Here is a 15,106-nt window from a genome sequence, read left to right as displayed (position 1 = left end):
TGTGGTTTGAACGCTGAAATGTCTCCCTATTTATTTAAATGTGCAAGAAAGCATGGAATTCTTTGTCTTGTCTTGTGACTCAATGAAAGAGTCTGATGTTGTGTTATTTTTGGATTATAATATGTACATCGATGAATATGTAGCATTGACTGTAACTTCATTGGCAAATAATATAAATTAGTATAACACGTAAAAAATTAGTTCTCACGCGCCATTTTAACTTTATGTGTGACTTCGTCTGTGTTGGTGTTAGCTGGCGGGCGTGCTCTGCCTTTTTGCAGTGTTTTTTTTTGTTAAAACTGACTGGAAAGCGCTCTAAGGGGGTGCCGTGCGTATGTCGGCGAGCGCCGGCACAGACGGGGTCCATACTTGTATAGTTTAACTAACTTGTTACAAATAACTACAAACTTGACATTGGCTAATGTTTTTAAAGCCAGAAGAGAGAGAGAAAAAAAACTTTATGTGTCAAATATCATGTCTAAAGTACGACTCTAGTCCGTAGAACTGAGCTGAACCACAGTGAAGTCATTTCGTACGGGCTACACCTAACTAGTACTTTACACGTTTGGCAGTTTGTTTTGGGATGGGTAAAAACTTCAAGGTCCCGTCACCAACATGCTAATGTTACTAGTACTCGGAGTGCCGTTAGATATGTAAAAACTAATAATAATATTATCTTTATTTAAACTAAACTAATGTTAATGGTTATAAAATTAAAAATTCGAATTATGTAAACTTACCTAAAAAGCATGTATAACTTACATAATATTGTATTTTAAAATGTAAATTTTATTTTCAGTAATAAAAGGCTTATATTATTATTATTACTAATGTTAATGGTTTTAATTTACGAATACTTTAGGTAGGCATAACATAAGAATTTGAAAATCCAAAAAACACGCCTTAGAAGTAGAATCTAAGAAACAGAAACGTTTCCGGCTATAGACTTTAGCTAAAGAGTTCAAGATTCAAGGTCCCAATTAAATTTTTTTTACTTGTTACAGATTAAAGCGAGCAGTTCTCGAAGGGTCCAGCAACAGTGCGACGAGACGAGCCTACACCGACGATGAACTGCAATCAGCTCTGCGGGAGATCCAGTCGGGACGCCTCGGCACGCGGCGCGCTGCGGTGCTGTACGGCATCCCCAGGTCTACCCTACGCAACAAGGTCAACAAGTTCGGCCTCACCTCAGACACCGGCCAGGAGTCAGACCAGGACAGCGAGCCCGACAAACCAGAGTCTCCCCCATCGGTCATCCTCAAGATACCGACCTTCCCGCCCCCCGACGACAAGAGCCCATCCCCCGCGACACCAGTCACCCCCGTCACTCCAATCACACCAATCCTACCCCAACCGACCCTAAATCCACCCTCCCAATTCATGCCCCTCTCAGTTTTCGCAGACCCTCAACCACCCACTCAACAAATCTTCACATCTCTAAGCGATGTTATAGCGAAAAGCATCAGCCAAAAGTTCCAACAGCCTTTAGATAGACCTCACCAACCCGACTTACCTTTTCTACGAGGGCCAGACAGGCACGTCTCAGTTATAAAAACACCTCCAGACAACCAGAGGAACTACGCGATGCCGAGCAATTCTAAGATGAATTCGAACAATAATGGACAGCCAGCTACAGGCGGGAAGGGCACACGACCAAAACGAGGGAAATACAGGAACTATGATAGGGATAGTTTAGTGGAAGCGGTGAAAGCTGTCCAAAGAGGGGAGATGTCGGTGCACCGCGCCGGGTCGTACTACGGCGTCCCACATTCAACTCTAGAGTACAAGGTTAAGGAGAGACACTTAATGAGGCCGCGGAAGCGGGAGCCGAAGCCTCCTCAAGATATCAAACCTCAGCCACCGAAACCTCCTCCGAAACCGCCGACAAAGCCATTTACGAATGGGTTAAATGGTCCTGAAGGTGGTTATCCTCCTGGGTACCCTTTCTGGGCGGGGGCCGGGTTCGCGCCTCCGCCTGCGCCGGACCTGTACGCGTCGCATATGATGAGACGGTTGAGGGAAGAGGCGCCTCCTCCCGCGAACGGATCGTTCCTCGAGGGTATCATTCGGTCGAGCTTGGAGCGACCGGGAGCGGCGTTGCTGCAGCGGCTGAGTGCGCCGCCCGCGTCGCCCCCTGGGGGATCGATGCGGAGGCGAGCGTCCCCTGGGGAAGAACCTCTGGCGAGGCGTCCCCGGCTGGACTCGGACCAGCAGTTGGCGGCGGAAATACGCGAGACGGTGCAACGGCTTCGGGCGAAGGAGCTCCGACCTCGTAACGGCACTCCGACGCCGCCGCCCGAGTCGCCGGCTGAAAGTGCGGGGTGCGGGGAGCGCGCCTAGCCTCCGCCGCGCCGAGCCCCCTCGGAACATTCCCGCTAGTGCAATAGACCGCCCGTTTGTGCATTTACAACCCCCCTTCACACCCCCTGCAGTAGTTCAGTTCTCTACAGATTATCCCAATCTGGTTCCACTCTGGTACACATCAGGTAAAAGGAACTCTGAAATTGAACTTTCGTAGTGGGTGATTTATTTATTTGGTGGCATACCGAGAAGTTCGGCGGCGGGAGTCTGACCCACCGCGTCATTAGTTCGTCAATCAATCTTTCGCTACGTGCATTGTAAAGTACACAATATACGTAGAGACCTCTACTGTAGAGCTCATTTTACCTGATGCAAACTGTATTAAAAAGTTGATGATTTAAGGCGACTACTCACGTTCCGGTTCCATAAGCCACGCCCGTTTTGTACTTTTTATCGGACCAGAAACCAGAGTGAAACTAGATTCGTTTAATCCAAGCCTAAGTCAGTTCCGCAGTAGGTTCCGCTTCCCCCTCAACCCCTCCACGGTTACACGATGTATCACCAAATAATCACAATAGTTACCTAAAGTCACAACCGATTCGATATGACACAGCTTTACTAATGCAATAATCACAATTAAATAAAATAGTGTTTAGACGCCCATGATTAGTGGACCGGTGGGTTTTGTGTGATCCATGTGGAGTCCAGGGTTATACTGAACTCGTATGTTCTATTTTAAAAATGTAAAATTTTCTTGGTGCAAAAAAATTTAAAGTACTAGTTTTCGTATAGTTTTTCGATTACCCTCTTCGATTTTAGATTTTAGACTGTTCGTTTTTTAAACGATATTTAATATAATTTGTGTCCGACGGTACGCTGGTACGCCGTTCACGTACGATGTCAGTATAACACTGGATCCGCTCAGCAATCAGGTTGTCCAAAATTTATTTCCTAGCTCCGGATGCCTCACTTTTGAACTTGTTTTAAGTAAAAGACAACCAAAAGTTAATGTTATAAAATCAACTATTTAAATATTTTTAAGTAAATAAAAAAACAATGTAACAAATTAATTATAAAGCTAGCTATGAGTGTAAATGTTATCGATTTTTAAGTGAATAAACGCAGATTTTGTGCGGTGTTTTTATAATTAGATAGGTAATATATTGAATGAAATTAGCTACGGCGGGATCGGTCACACCATCTCTTTCTGGCGCGGGGCCGGAAGTGCGTGCGAGAGAGGGACAGGCGTATTTCCGTGGCTCCACGAAGCCGATTGTGCAATTATTATTTTGTAAAAAATAGTAATTTAAATGTGTGTGTGTGCTGACACGTGGATTTCCATATTACTAAATGTGATATTTAGGTATTACGAGGACGAGTGCGGTTTGCGTCGGGCGGTCGGGTATACACCGGCGCTTCACGACTAAATCTAGTACATCTAGTGAACTTATATATTTTATGTACTATTATTGTATCTTAAGAAGATATATTCTTATTTTTCATGGTCCAAGTTTTAAATGTTTTATCGACTATACAAAAATATGAATAATCATTATTATATTCTTGTCGACTTTAAAAATTATTAGCCCAAAAGAAAATCCTCAAAAAAAATTGATATCTTCACATTTGTGACATTTTTTGGTGTTCAATCGAAAATATATTATGGAGGTATAGTACGAAAGGAAAAATTGTATACGCTCTCCCAAAAGTAAATTTAGGTAAAAATATTTGGATATAAAATTATCATACGATTACTTATAGTAAGTTACGTGTAAATGTCGCCTCATTGGAAATTAAGAAGTCTTTGTATTGTGTATGTAATTAAAATATACATATATTATATACAAGTTAAAATAAAATTATTGTCGTACATTTTCTTCGGAGACCACGAGTGATGAGATAAAAGAAGTTAAGGGAGTCTGCGATCGACATTTTGACGACAAAAAAATAACGTTTATATGCAAGCACCGAAAAAAGTTATTAGAAATTGAAAAAAGAGTAATTATATAATCTGAAACAAAATCGTAATACATATCCAAAAGCTGGGATGTCGAACGCACACTCTATAAAAAAAAAAAAAAACGAAATTTTTATATTCGAAATTTAAACTAGTCGATAGCATGTTTTCACGTTTATTTCTTTCCCTCTGTGTATAATTTTTGATGTCTTTTTAGCGTTTAATCCTCAAAAAAATCTATCTTAACTGTTATAATTATGCATTTATATTGATAAAACACACTTGTAGGGAATATTTTTAAATAAAAAAAAGACATTTTAGTTTGGCGCGTTGGCTAGAGCCCACCAGACCGCATTTCAAATTGATTCCAAATTCGAAATTTGAAATCGAACAACTTTTTTTAATACGTACACAAATCAATCTGTGTGTTATGCCTGAACATTTGTTGATAGCTTAAAAAAAGTTATTTTGTGTAAGTTTGTACAGAGATAATAGGATGGGACAAATTGCAAAGAGAATTTAGATGTTAAAAAACATTCCGTTTAGAATGTTATTAGATTTTTTTAATTAATTAATTAATAATATAAATATTTTTCGCATCGGGAACAAATCATTATGTTGTTTAATCTTATTTTATAACGTTAGTTAATTTTTAAGTGGCTTTATTTTTAAAATAACCCTATATATGATTACAATATTATATTGAGATGTTATACATGTCATTGTTTTGTGCAAAGTGTTTGGGGTTCTATTCCCGGTTTTAAAGAGAGTTGCGACTGATATGTAGTAGAAAAATGTCGAGTTTGATACTCGGCCGGTCTGTACAAATGGTATACGCCGCCTTGACACGTTATTGACAGTGATCTCCGCAATTAGATCAGCTTTTCTACACTCGATCAGTTTCATAATGGATACACGCCTTTATAATAATTGCAAAGGAATTTTTGTATACTTTTTTACCGAAAAAAAATTAGGCTGAATACATCAATGCCTTTGCCTTGAAATTTGTTTTTCTACTGGCAACTCTAATCGATGAATTCTTTTCCTTTATAAGTAAAGCTCGTTTAAATTTTTCGCTTTTTGAAGAGATCACTGGTTTATTAGTGAATCGTTTTTATTGTATATTGTTCAATCATTTTTCCACATAGTTTTAAGCATTTTAGTTGATAATGTAGTGTAATTTGAATTAATAGGTAGGCGGTAGTAATTCTTTAATATTTTGTTAATTTTTTTTCGTATTTGTAATAAATTTTCTTAAGGGTTAGGTTATTCTTGAACGGTCCTCGACTTGGCCAGGAACAAAAAGACAATGAAAGGAAGTTGCATTTTTTTACTAAAAAGCATTATAAAATAATCTTTAAGTGCAATCTAATCTTAACACACGTCGCCCTGAGCCGGATTTAATACTTATATCGGTTTTTAGGCGATCATTATATCGTTGTCAAAAACATAATATGAAATAGATAGACTGTATGATCTGCTACTAGAGTCAACGGCGTAATAAAATAAATCACATAAATTAAAAAAAGAAATATTCCATTTTAAAAATGGTAACAATACTTGACTTCATTTTAGGCTAAGCCTACACTGCGAATTATATTCGCGCGGTAAGACCGCATCCAACTTTTGGGTCACTTTTTAATATTTTTTATTTTTTAATAGTTAAAATTTTCAAATGTAACGAAATTCTAATAACAAAGTAGATGCGCTGGCTCGCTTCTAATTTGAAAATTTATTGGTATTTTTTCTTATTTCGTCGCTGTAACAGAACAATCCGTTTATTTCATATGTGTATGACATTTGAATACCTTAAAAGACATTGCCAGATCTTATTTCTAAGCATTCGTAAACACAATGTTGTTTGTTTGTGTGACTGTATCTTTGTATATAGCCGAATGCCAACTGCAGGCGCGGTGACACTAAGCGTCTTATACGCATATGAATATAAGATCAAAGTAAAAAATAGAAAAATAGGTGTTTTAATGTTTTATACGTACTATAATAACTGACACTAATTATACTATAAAAAAGTCAATAATATTTTTATTCTTTCTTCAAATTAAGTTCACACATATTTAATTTTTAAATTTTAATAACCAAAAATTAATTTTCTTGGTATATTTACGCATATTTTGTAACTTAGGTTAGGTTTCTCGGTAGGAACGGCATTCCGAACCAGTGGTAAATTATTTGACGATTCAAAAGCACTTGTAAAAGTTTATTTGAATAAAAATCTATTCTATTCTATTCTATTCTATTCTTAAGTTAGTCTACAATATATTACGCAGAAATAAGAAAGCATGAAAAATATTTTGTACAGCATAACCGCGCGCAAAGTTTTTGCGCGCAGGTTATACAATAGTGCGAACTTAACCCTATTTTTCTTTTTTTATTTGGTCTGTGGTTTGAACTATGTATATAAAACAGCGCACACTGTGTCACCCGCGTTTCCGGTTGACACCCGGCATAAGGTCGATAATATATTATAAGCTTCACCTATCGTTTCCCTTCTATATCCATAATATTATGTATGTTTCCATAGAAGATTAATTTTAAACTAAATAAAACAATTATTGTACTTTTTTATATAACAATAATTCCTTTATTATATTATTACTTATTAGAATTATCGCTTGGTTAATTGTATTTTGTTTAAAACAAAAGTAAGGAAGCAGTGGACGTGGGTTGGCCACGTTAAAAATAATGTACAACAAAAAGCATTTAATTTAGACATATTAAATATAAATATTATCTTTATTGAAAAAATGATAGTGTAAAATAAAATTCGAATTTCACATTGTGTATTTCAAATGTCAGTACTAAGAACCTGATATGCCCCTTAAGTATGAAAATATCAATTTTAGAGAAATAAAATCGCCAAATTATCATTCATAGTTTAATTTTACAACAATTATTAATAATATATGTAGGTATATCAATCATATTATTCAACCTACAAGAGGCGGCATCGCCTACATCAGTTGTGAGTCTTGCAGCGTGAGCAACCCCCTTTAATCTACGAAAAAAATATTTACTTTAATTAAAACTCAAATAAGGACAATAATTTCTAGGTCCTTTTTAGGAAATTTTCAAAAAAACAGTGGTATACATATTATGGACCAATGCTTTTCTAAAGAAAAAAACTGATTTTGGTAGTAGGTATATCAGGATTTCAATAAGTACCGACATTCGACATAATCGTGAATGGTAAACGCTTAGAACTTCACATCACATACTGGGGAACATTGTTTTTTAGTGTTGTCAGACTAAATAAAATATATTTTAGTTTGTGATCGGATAAGAAAAAAATTTATTTAGACAACGGACCAATGTGTAAGATAGACACTGTTATTTTCCTAACGGTCTAAGAGTAAGTGGATGTTTTGTTTAAAGTGTTTTTATACTGTATTACACTTTACATAACATACAGTTATACCGATGTATAATATGGCACAGCTATCTTCGACAGATTTACCACATATTTACATAATATTAATTATATTTTTCAATTGCTATTCATATAACTTTTATATAACATGTAACTGTACAATAAACACATTCATTGAACTGTAAAATACTACATCTTACGATTGTTTTGTTATATTACAGGTATTATGTTATATAATAGCAATTTGAATGATATAATTATTACGTCAATGGTTTATGCTTGAAATAAAAATCATATTTTTATTATTTAGGATCGAGGTAGTTCTGTCAGGTTTTCGGTTGTCCATATTAAATATCTTATGTAGAGTGTTTTATAGAAAATGTGGAGTGTAAAAACACTTAATATAAATAGTCCACTAGCTCTCAATGTATAAAGAATTAATTGAAAAGCTCATTAAATATGTTTTTTTTATTTGTATATCAAACAAATGAGCTGAGGAGATCAAATTATAAATATTGTTATTTAATTACTGAGTACAAGTTTTAATGGTATATTTTTTTCAATATATTCTGTACATTATTCGCCTTAATGTTTTTTTTTGTTACTTTGTTCCTTTAGTTTTTATTGATATTATTTAGTTTTCTTTTTTGGGCGCTGTTCGGTTATTACTTAAATATTTTTTTAGGGCTAATAAATATATCGAATATTTTTTATTTAAATCAGAATACTTTCAAAATTACAAATTTATTTGTCAACTAAAGTTTATTTAGCGATTGAAAAATCCAACCCCCAGAATTTTTCGATACCTACTTTTAAAAAGTATATAATAAATGGCAGTTACCTTTTTTAAGGCCGTAGTATACGTTGAAACCGAGGCGTTGGCGAGGCCAACGAGCCAACGAGATTAGATTTAGAGATCTATAAGGGAGGAAAAATGATTAAGAGTCGTGATTATAAATTTTTACTTGAGTTAGTGAGAGCTATTAATCTATCTCACTTAACACTAGTATTATAAAGGCTAAAGTTTTTTTGTATGTATGTTTGTTACTCTTTCACGTCAAAACTACTGAACAGATTTGGCTCAAATTCGGAATAGAGATAGAATATACCCTGGATTAACACATAGACTACTTTTTATCCCGGAAAATCAACGAGTCCCCATGGGATTTTTAGAAAACCTATACGCACGCGAATGAAGTCGCAGGCATCAGCTAGTATATAGCAGTACTAGTAGATTAGTATATGAGTGGGCATCAGTATATGATTGTGTCACGATTAGACATTCGGCCATTTTAGCAGGATAATAACGTTAGCTCTATACAGCGTCAGAACAACACAAAACGCACGATGGCAGTGTGGCTCAACAGCAATGCTGTAGGAAGTAATACAGAATGCGCGCGTAAGCGTGTTTGATTTGTAAAACAAGATGTACAGTTGTATTTAAAGCAAGTCTCACTGCAGCAATTGAGTGTAGTTTAATGTAGCATAATTTGAACCAAAGCTGCATATTATGATACGTTGCAATACACTGCCATCGCGCATTTTGTGAGTTTCAAGCATTAAGGTTTCTGTCTTCCTCCTCAAAATTTTCTTAGGTAATAAACGAACAGCCTCTTTCAAACAGGTAATTGCTAAATATTTTAAGCAAACTCAATATTTTCTATTATTATTTTTATTAATAATAAATAAATAGACATAATATATATTATTCACTTCCTCAGTAAAAAGTGATGTATTATACACTATTTCTACATTTACTCACACTATTTCGAAAAAAACAGACGCAAGAGAGAAAATCAATCAAAAATAAATAGAACGGAAAAACGTGATTGGCAAAAACACTATTGTATTGAATCTAGTCAAATTTATAGATGAAAAGAAAAAAAATTGAAAAGCTAAGCTTACGACGATGATTCGACTGACATTTTTTGTAAAAAATTAACGTCCAAAAACATTGGTCGCTAGGCGACATAAAAAAGTTGATTTGAAATTGTGGAATTGTTCACGATCAAGAAGCTATTATTATTATTAAATTGTAAACTTCTTGGTTTACTTTGCATCTTTGTAACTATTTCTAAAGCCTCCGCTACACTTTATGCCAACTAATATACCTAGATAAAAAGACATGATCCAACGTTTACAAAAAAAAATTCTACTCGATGGATTTGCTGTGTTATGTTGGCCTAAAGTGTAAAGGAACTTTAAATATCATAAGCCAACGCTTATTTAAGTCCCACTACACGTTCATTTTTTGGCTCTTCTTAGCCTGAGGTGTATAAGGGACATTAAACTTATAAGCCAACGCTTACAGTTGCCGCTCTACACGTTGGTATTGATTCAGGCTGTTAATAACCTGACGTGTACATGGGCCTTTAAAACCACAAGCCAACGCCTATAAAAGCTCTTCTACACGTTGGATTCTCTCAGCCCGCGTGTAGAGACGGCATAACGTTGTAACTAAATGTATCTTATGTAGTTATCATTTTGAAGTGAAATATTTTTTTCATATAATTATTATGTAATGACCTTTTATCTATATTCTAAGATCATTGTATCTTACGTTAAGAGGGGTGTCTCCGTCACTCGCTTCATACAAACGTAGTTCCAATTTAATTTGAATATTAAGCAACCAAAGTCCATGAAATTTTGCAGACATATACTAGAAACTAGTATCTATGTCTGTGGTTTTCCAGATTTCTGTTAAAATATTCGGTTTCAAAGTTACGCGGTCTTAAAAATTTACATACAAATCTTTGAGCCCCTGTAATTTTAAAACTACATATTTTTAGGAAATCTAAAACACCACAGACACATATATTAGTTTCTAGAATATGTCTGCAAAATGTCATGGACTTTGGTTGCTTAATATTCAAATGAAATTGGAACTACGTTTGTATGAAGCGAGTGACGGAGAGACCCCTCTTAAATATCTTAACGAAGTGGCTGGTTAGACAGGTGTAAGAATGTGCGAGGATATTTAAAAACCTGTATACAATAAATTTCTTTCATTTGTTGAAATTTTGTTTTATTTATTACTAATCTAAAGAAACTTTATGGATCTACTTAAGGTGGAAGCGACGGGCCTGCCCGCGAAATTCTTTAATTTGGTTTTTCGGTATTTGTGAACTAATACGACAACGTAGGCTTATGGTATTTTATTTGCGACAATGGCAGTATCATCCTCACAGGTCAGGTTTATATAAAAATCTTTACTTGAAAGGGTCCAGTTTAAGAAATTAGCTCTAGTATCGACTGTAACTCACAAATTAGTCGATACTAGAGCTAATAATTGCGAAAAATCAAATAAAATTTGAATTTCGCAGGCAGACCCGTCGCTTGCCCCTTAAACAACACTATATAGGACGCGACAGGTCGAGATGGCAATTGGGGTATGAGGCAGGGGGACGCCCCGCATACCCGCGGTATCCCGCATCGGGTTAGCGCGTAGGCTGTGCGGGTGTGCGGTTTTCAAAGATCCCGTGTGAACTGGTCGATTTTCCGGGATAAAAAGTTGCCTACCTCAATTACCTACAGGGATGCAAATTATTTACTTACCTCGGTACCAAATTTCATACAAATCGGCAAAACGGATGGGTGTTTAGGAGTCCCGTGGGAACTCTTTGATTTTCCGGCATAAAAAGTAGCCTATGTCTGTCCCTGGGATATACTGTTGGGCCTGAAAAGGTAGCAGACAGACAGATACACTTCCGCATTTATAATATTAGTATGGAAGTATGGATAATTCAAAGAATAAATAAGTATATAATAAATATACAACAATGTCAATAAAGCTAACCACAAGTTCAAAATAGGCTTGCACCAGTTGGGGGCACTTTTAAGACACTGACCTTGAAACCTAATTTTCTCAAAAAAAGGCGGTTTACTTTTGACGGTTCACGTTCGCCAACTGTCGATAGCATTTAGAAACTATACAAAAAGAATTTCGGAAAAATACCCGATTGGCCTACTGAATGGCATAAAATATGTTGCAAAACCGCAAATGACATGCATTATAATTTTGGTTCACAATGCCTCTGGTTATAGGGTTGTTAAAAAAAAAAATTATAAGAAAAGTCACTAGGTACATAATTATAAAATTATTGTACCCCAATTGCCATCTCGACCTGTCGCGTACCTACTAGATGTAGAGCACATTTAAATAAATAGGCTGAAATAATACATATAGCTATCGTAAAGAAAAAAAATTGGTTGTCTGTAAAGTCGGTTTACTGACGATAGTTGAACGTGACAACAAAGGCCGATTGTGCTTCTTTGTCGCTCGTTCCGCGCTCTCGCTTGCACTTCAAGCCTTACATGGAACGCCTCAGAGCGAGGTAACGCCGCATGAGTCATGTTTTTTCGTGCGTGCAGCCGGCTCTATCGAATTATAAGACGTTGTCACGTCAAAAAGAGTTGAATCTAAAAATATTAAAGCATGAAAAAAGCTTTAAAGACCCTGAATCGTTTCTTTAAAATTAAAGGAAAATTTACGCGTGTGCGGTGTGTTTGTGGTGCGTGTATAACGGGACGGGTTTCCACGGGATTTTGAAAAAAAAAACACGTGGGAGTAGTCGAAGGCATCATAATATTATATTATTTGATACAGATATATTTTGTATCCCGGGGACGGACATGGGCAGCAACAGTTCAACGGATCTGTGTTTTTCCGCATGGATGTATGGGTGTGGACTGTAGAGGCACAGTTTTAGTAGAGCCATGTAACAGCTCTACTCGCCGATGTTGGCAGACAACTATTAAGAAAATTTCTACACTGGCAGTTGAACGAACAAATCAAATTTGGAACGAGTCGAAAGTCCTGCAGCTCTCGTGGACCTCCGAGAGCCTCATTCTCATAGATCACCATCAACCACTGTCGAGCAAGGTGCTCAGAAGTCTCATTACGTTTCGCACCAGAACGAAACGATATACCTCGTATGGTCTCGTCTAGTCGAACCATTGATGTAAATAAAAATTTGGAAACCCCAACTTTTTTTGATGTAACATCCGTTAGGTCAATTTTTTTCGGAAAAAAAAAGCCTGTCACCCGGACCTTTACAACGAATCAATTGACACCTTATTCATCAAAATCCCAGGCCCAATCAAGGTCCAGTAGTTTAGGCACTACGGTAGAACACACAAAATCTGAATACAAACATACATACATACATACCTACATAGACTGGTAAAATCATAACCCTTACTTTTGGCTATGCCGCAGTCGGGTAAAAAAAGTTGCAATCCCTGTATTTCGGTACAGCCCGCGGGCAGTGCCACTTGGCTCCAAGGCCGTTTAAAAAAACAATAGCAACATGGCGTCTCAGCTCGCAAGTAAATTCGTTAACTCGAAGACGTGCCGACGAGAACAAACCAAAAAAACCAACCAGTTTCCAAGCCGGTTCAATTTTGTAAATATTTTCGTCGATCGAGAGTGAAATGGAGGTACCGACCTACCTATGTACTTACTTATTTCCTACCTATATTATGTACAACGACTTTCGTTTTCGAGAACAAAGTGCAGACTCGGTTGGTGGTTAGTCAAAAATATAAACAACGTAAAAATCAAATGGGATCGAATTTAGATCGGGATAGAAAGTACCTTAGGTGTATCAGTTTCTGGGGTGCAAGCTATCTCTGACAGACAGACAGACGGCATTTTCCCATTCATAAACACCTATAAGAGGGCACATGCACAATGAAAACTTATTTTTAGGGTTTCGTACCTCAAAAGGAAAAACGGAACCCTTATAGGATCACTTTGTCGTCTGTCTGTGCGTCCGTCCGTCCGTCTTTCCGTCCGTCCGTCCGTCTGTTCGTCCGTCGCGTCGTGTCTGTCAAGAAAACCTATAGGGTACTTCCCGTAGATCTAGAATCATGTTTGGCAAGTAGGTAGGTCTTATAGCACAAGTACAGGAATAAATCGGAAAACCGCGAATTTGTGGATAAGTACATTGTTTAAAAAAAATTAAAATGTGTTTTAATTTTCAAAGTAAGATAACTATATTACATCCTAAAACAGATTTTTATTTATTTTTATGCATAATAGTTTTTGAATTGGTGTGCGAGTCTGACTCGCACTTGGCCGGTTTTTTTGAAGATGACTAGAAAATCTACCAATTAGGTAGGTAGGTAAGTACGTGGGTACCTACCTACCAGAAGATGAGATCGATGAGAAGAGAGAATGCATTGAGAATTACCTTAAGTCAATTACAATATGCCGGCATTTTGGTATTGGACTAATATCATACGCATTTATAAGTAGTAATATGGGTTTAAATAAGCGAAACAATATAAAAAAATGCAAAAGCAAAAAAAGCAAAAATACCTTACCTACTTATTTAAAGTAAAACTACAAAATGTACCAACTTAATACAGTGTGCCTTAAATAAAGTTGAAAACTAAAACCCGACTGCGATCGTCTTAATAAACGCTGAAAATATATTATTATAGTAAAATTGTTTTTCTGTCGCTTGGTATATTTTAATGTTACTTGTAGTACACTTACATTTAGGTATATTTAAGAAACTCAGAATTTTCTCCTCTTTCATTTGACACCCCACTCGATACCAATAGCAAAAAAAAAAATTTTGGAGGCCCCCACTTTTTTTCATGTAACATCCGTTTGGTCAATTTTTTTCGTATAAAATGTAGCCTATGTCACCCGGACCCTTACGATGAATCGATTGACACCTCATTCATCAAAATCGGCCCAGTAGTTTAGGCGCTACGGTGGAACACACAGAATCTGGATACAAACATACATACCTACATATATACCCACATACATACATACATAGACTGCTAAAATCATAACCCTTCCTTTTGGCTTTGCAGCAGTCGGGTAAAAAAGAAAAATGTATGCGCGGGCGTCGTCGTCCGCGCATAAACCGAATTGACGCCGAAGTATAACCCTGACCTTACTCTTTTACTCTTACTCTTGATTTACTTGCATGTGTGTGTTTCCAAATTACTCACACAATGCACTTCGATACTTTATTACTTTTTTGTGTCAAAGATTAAAGAGTTCAAATCACGTTTTCTTTTCATTTATACCTAACCATGCGCTCGTAGCGCATGGTTAGGTCGAACAAGATAGTAAATTGATATTAATATCCAATGATTTATTTACCTATCCCCGATTTATTGAATAAACGTAAAACGAATAAACGAATAATTGAATAAACGAATAAATGTAATGAAGTACCTACCTTAATGGTAAGTTTGGAAATTTCTAAATTTATTTTTCGTTCTAAGAATTTTAAATTTGAATTCTAACGCACCCGAAAAAAGCTTTCTTCGTCTTGCATCTTCCATTTCTCTCGCTATAACTGAGATGGAAAGTTGTGTGTTTCGCAGTTCTTTGAATTCCTCACTACGCTTAGGATTCTATTTTTGATCTGATCACTTCGCTCGTAATTCAACTTTACAATCCTTTGCTGGCTCGGAATTCAATACAAACTCTC

At 36.3% G+C, this 15,106-nt stretch overlaps 1 protein-coding gene across 3 annotated transcripts in view; it reads left to right on the top strand.

Annotated features, from left to right (window-relative positions):
• Nucleotides 1–9,749, top strand: part of LOC123877784 (mushroom body large-type Kenyon cell-specific protein 1) — a 268,246-nt gene extending 258,497 nt beyond the window's left edge. For all 3 annotated transcript variants that reach the window (XM_045924673.1, XM_045924672.1, XM_045924674.1), the window contains 2 exons: nucleotides 1,005–6,406; nucleotides 6,528–9,749. In XM_045924673.1, the coding sequence (XP_045780629.1) occupies nucleotides 1,005–2,340 (1,336 nt within the window). In that variant the 3' untranslated portion in view covers nucleotides 2,341–6,406; nucleotides 6,528–9,749. The remainder of the gene's footprint in view (nucleotides 1–1,004; nucleotides 6,407–6,527) is intronic.
• Nucleotides 9,750–15,106: the final 5,357 nt, after the last annotated feature.

Source organism: Maniola jurtina, chromosome 24 (genome assembly GCF_905333055.1).
Source record: "Maniola jurtina chromosome 24, ilManJurt1.1, whole genome shotgun sequence".
In the NCBI taxonomy this organism is placed as follows: domain Eukaryota; kingdom Metazoa; phylum Arthropoda; class Insecta; order Lepidoptera; family Nymphalidae; genus Maniola; species Maniola jurtina.
This window is presented reverse-complemented; position numbering and strand designations above follow the sequence as displayed.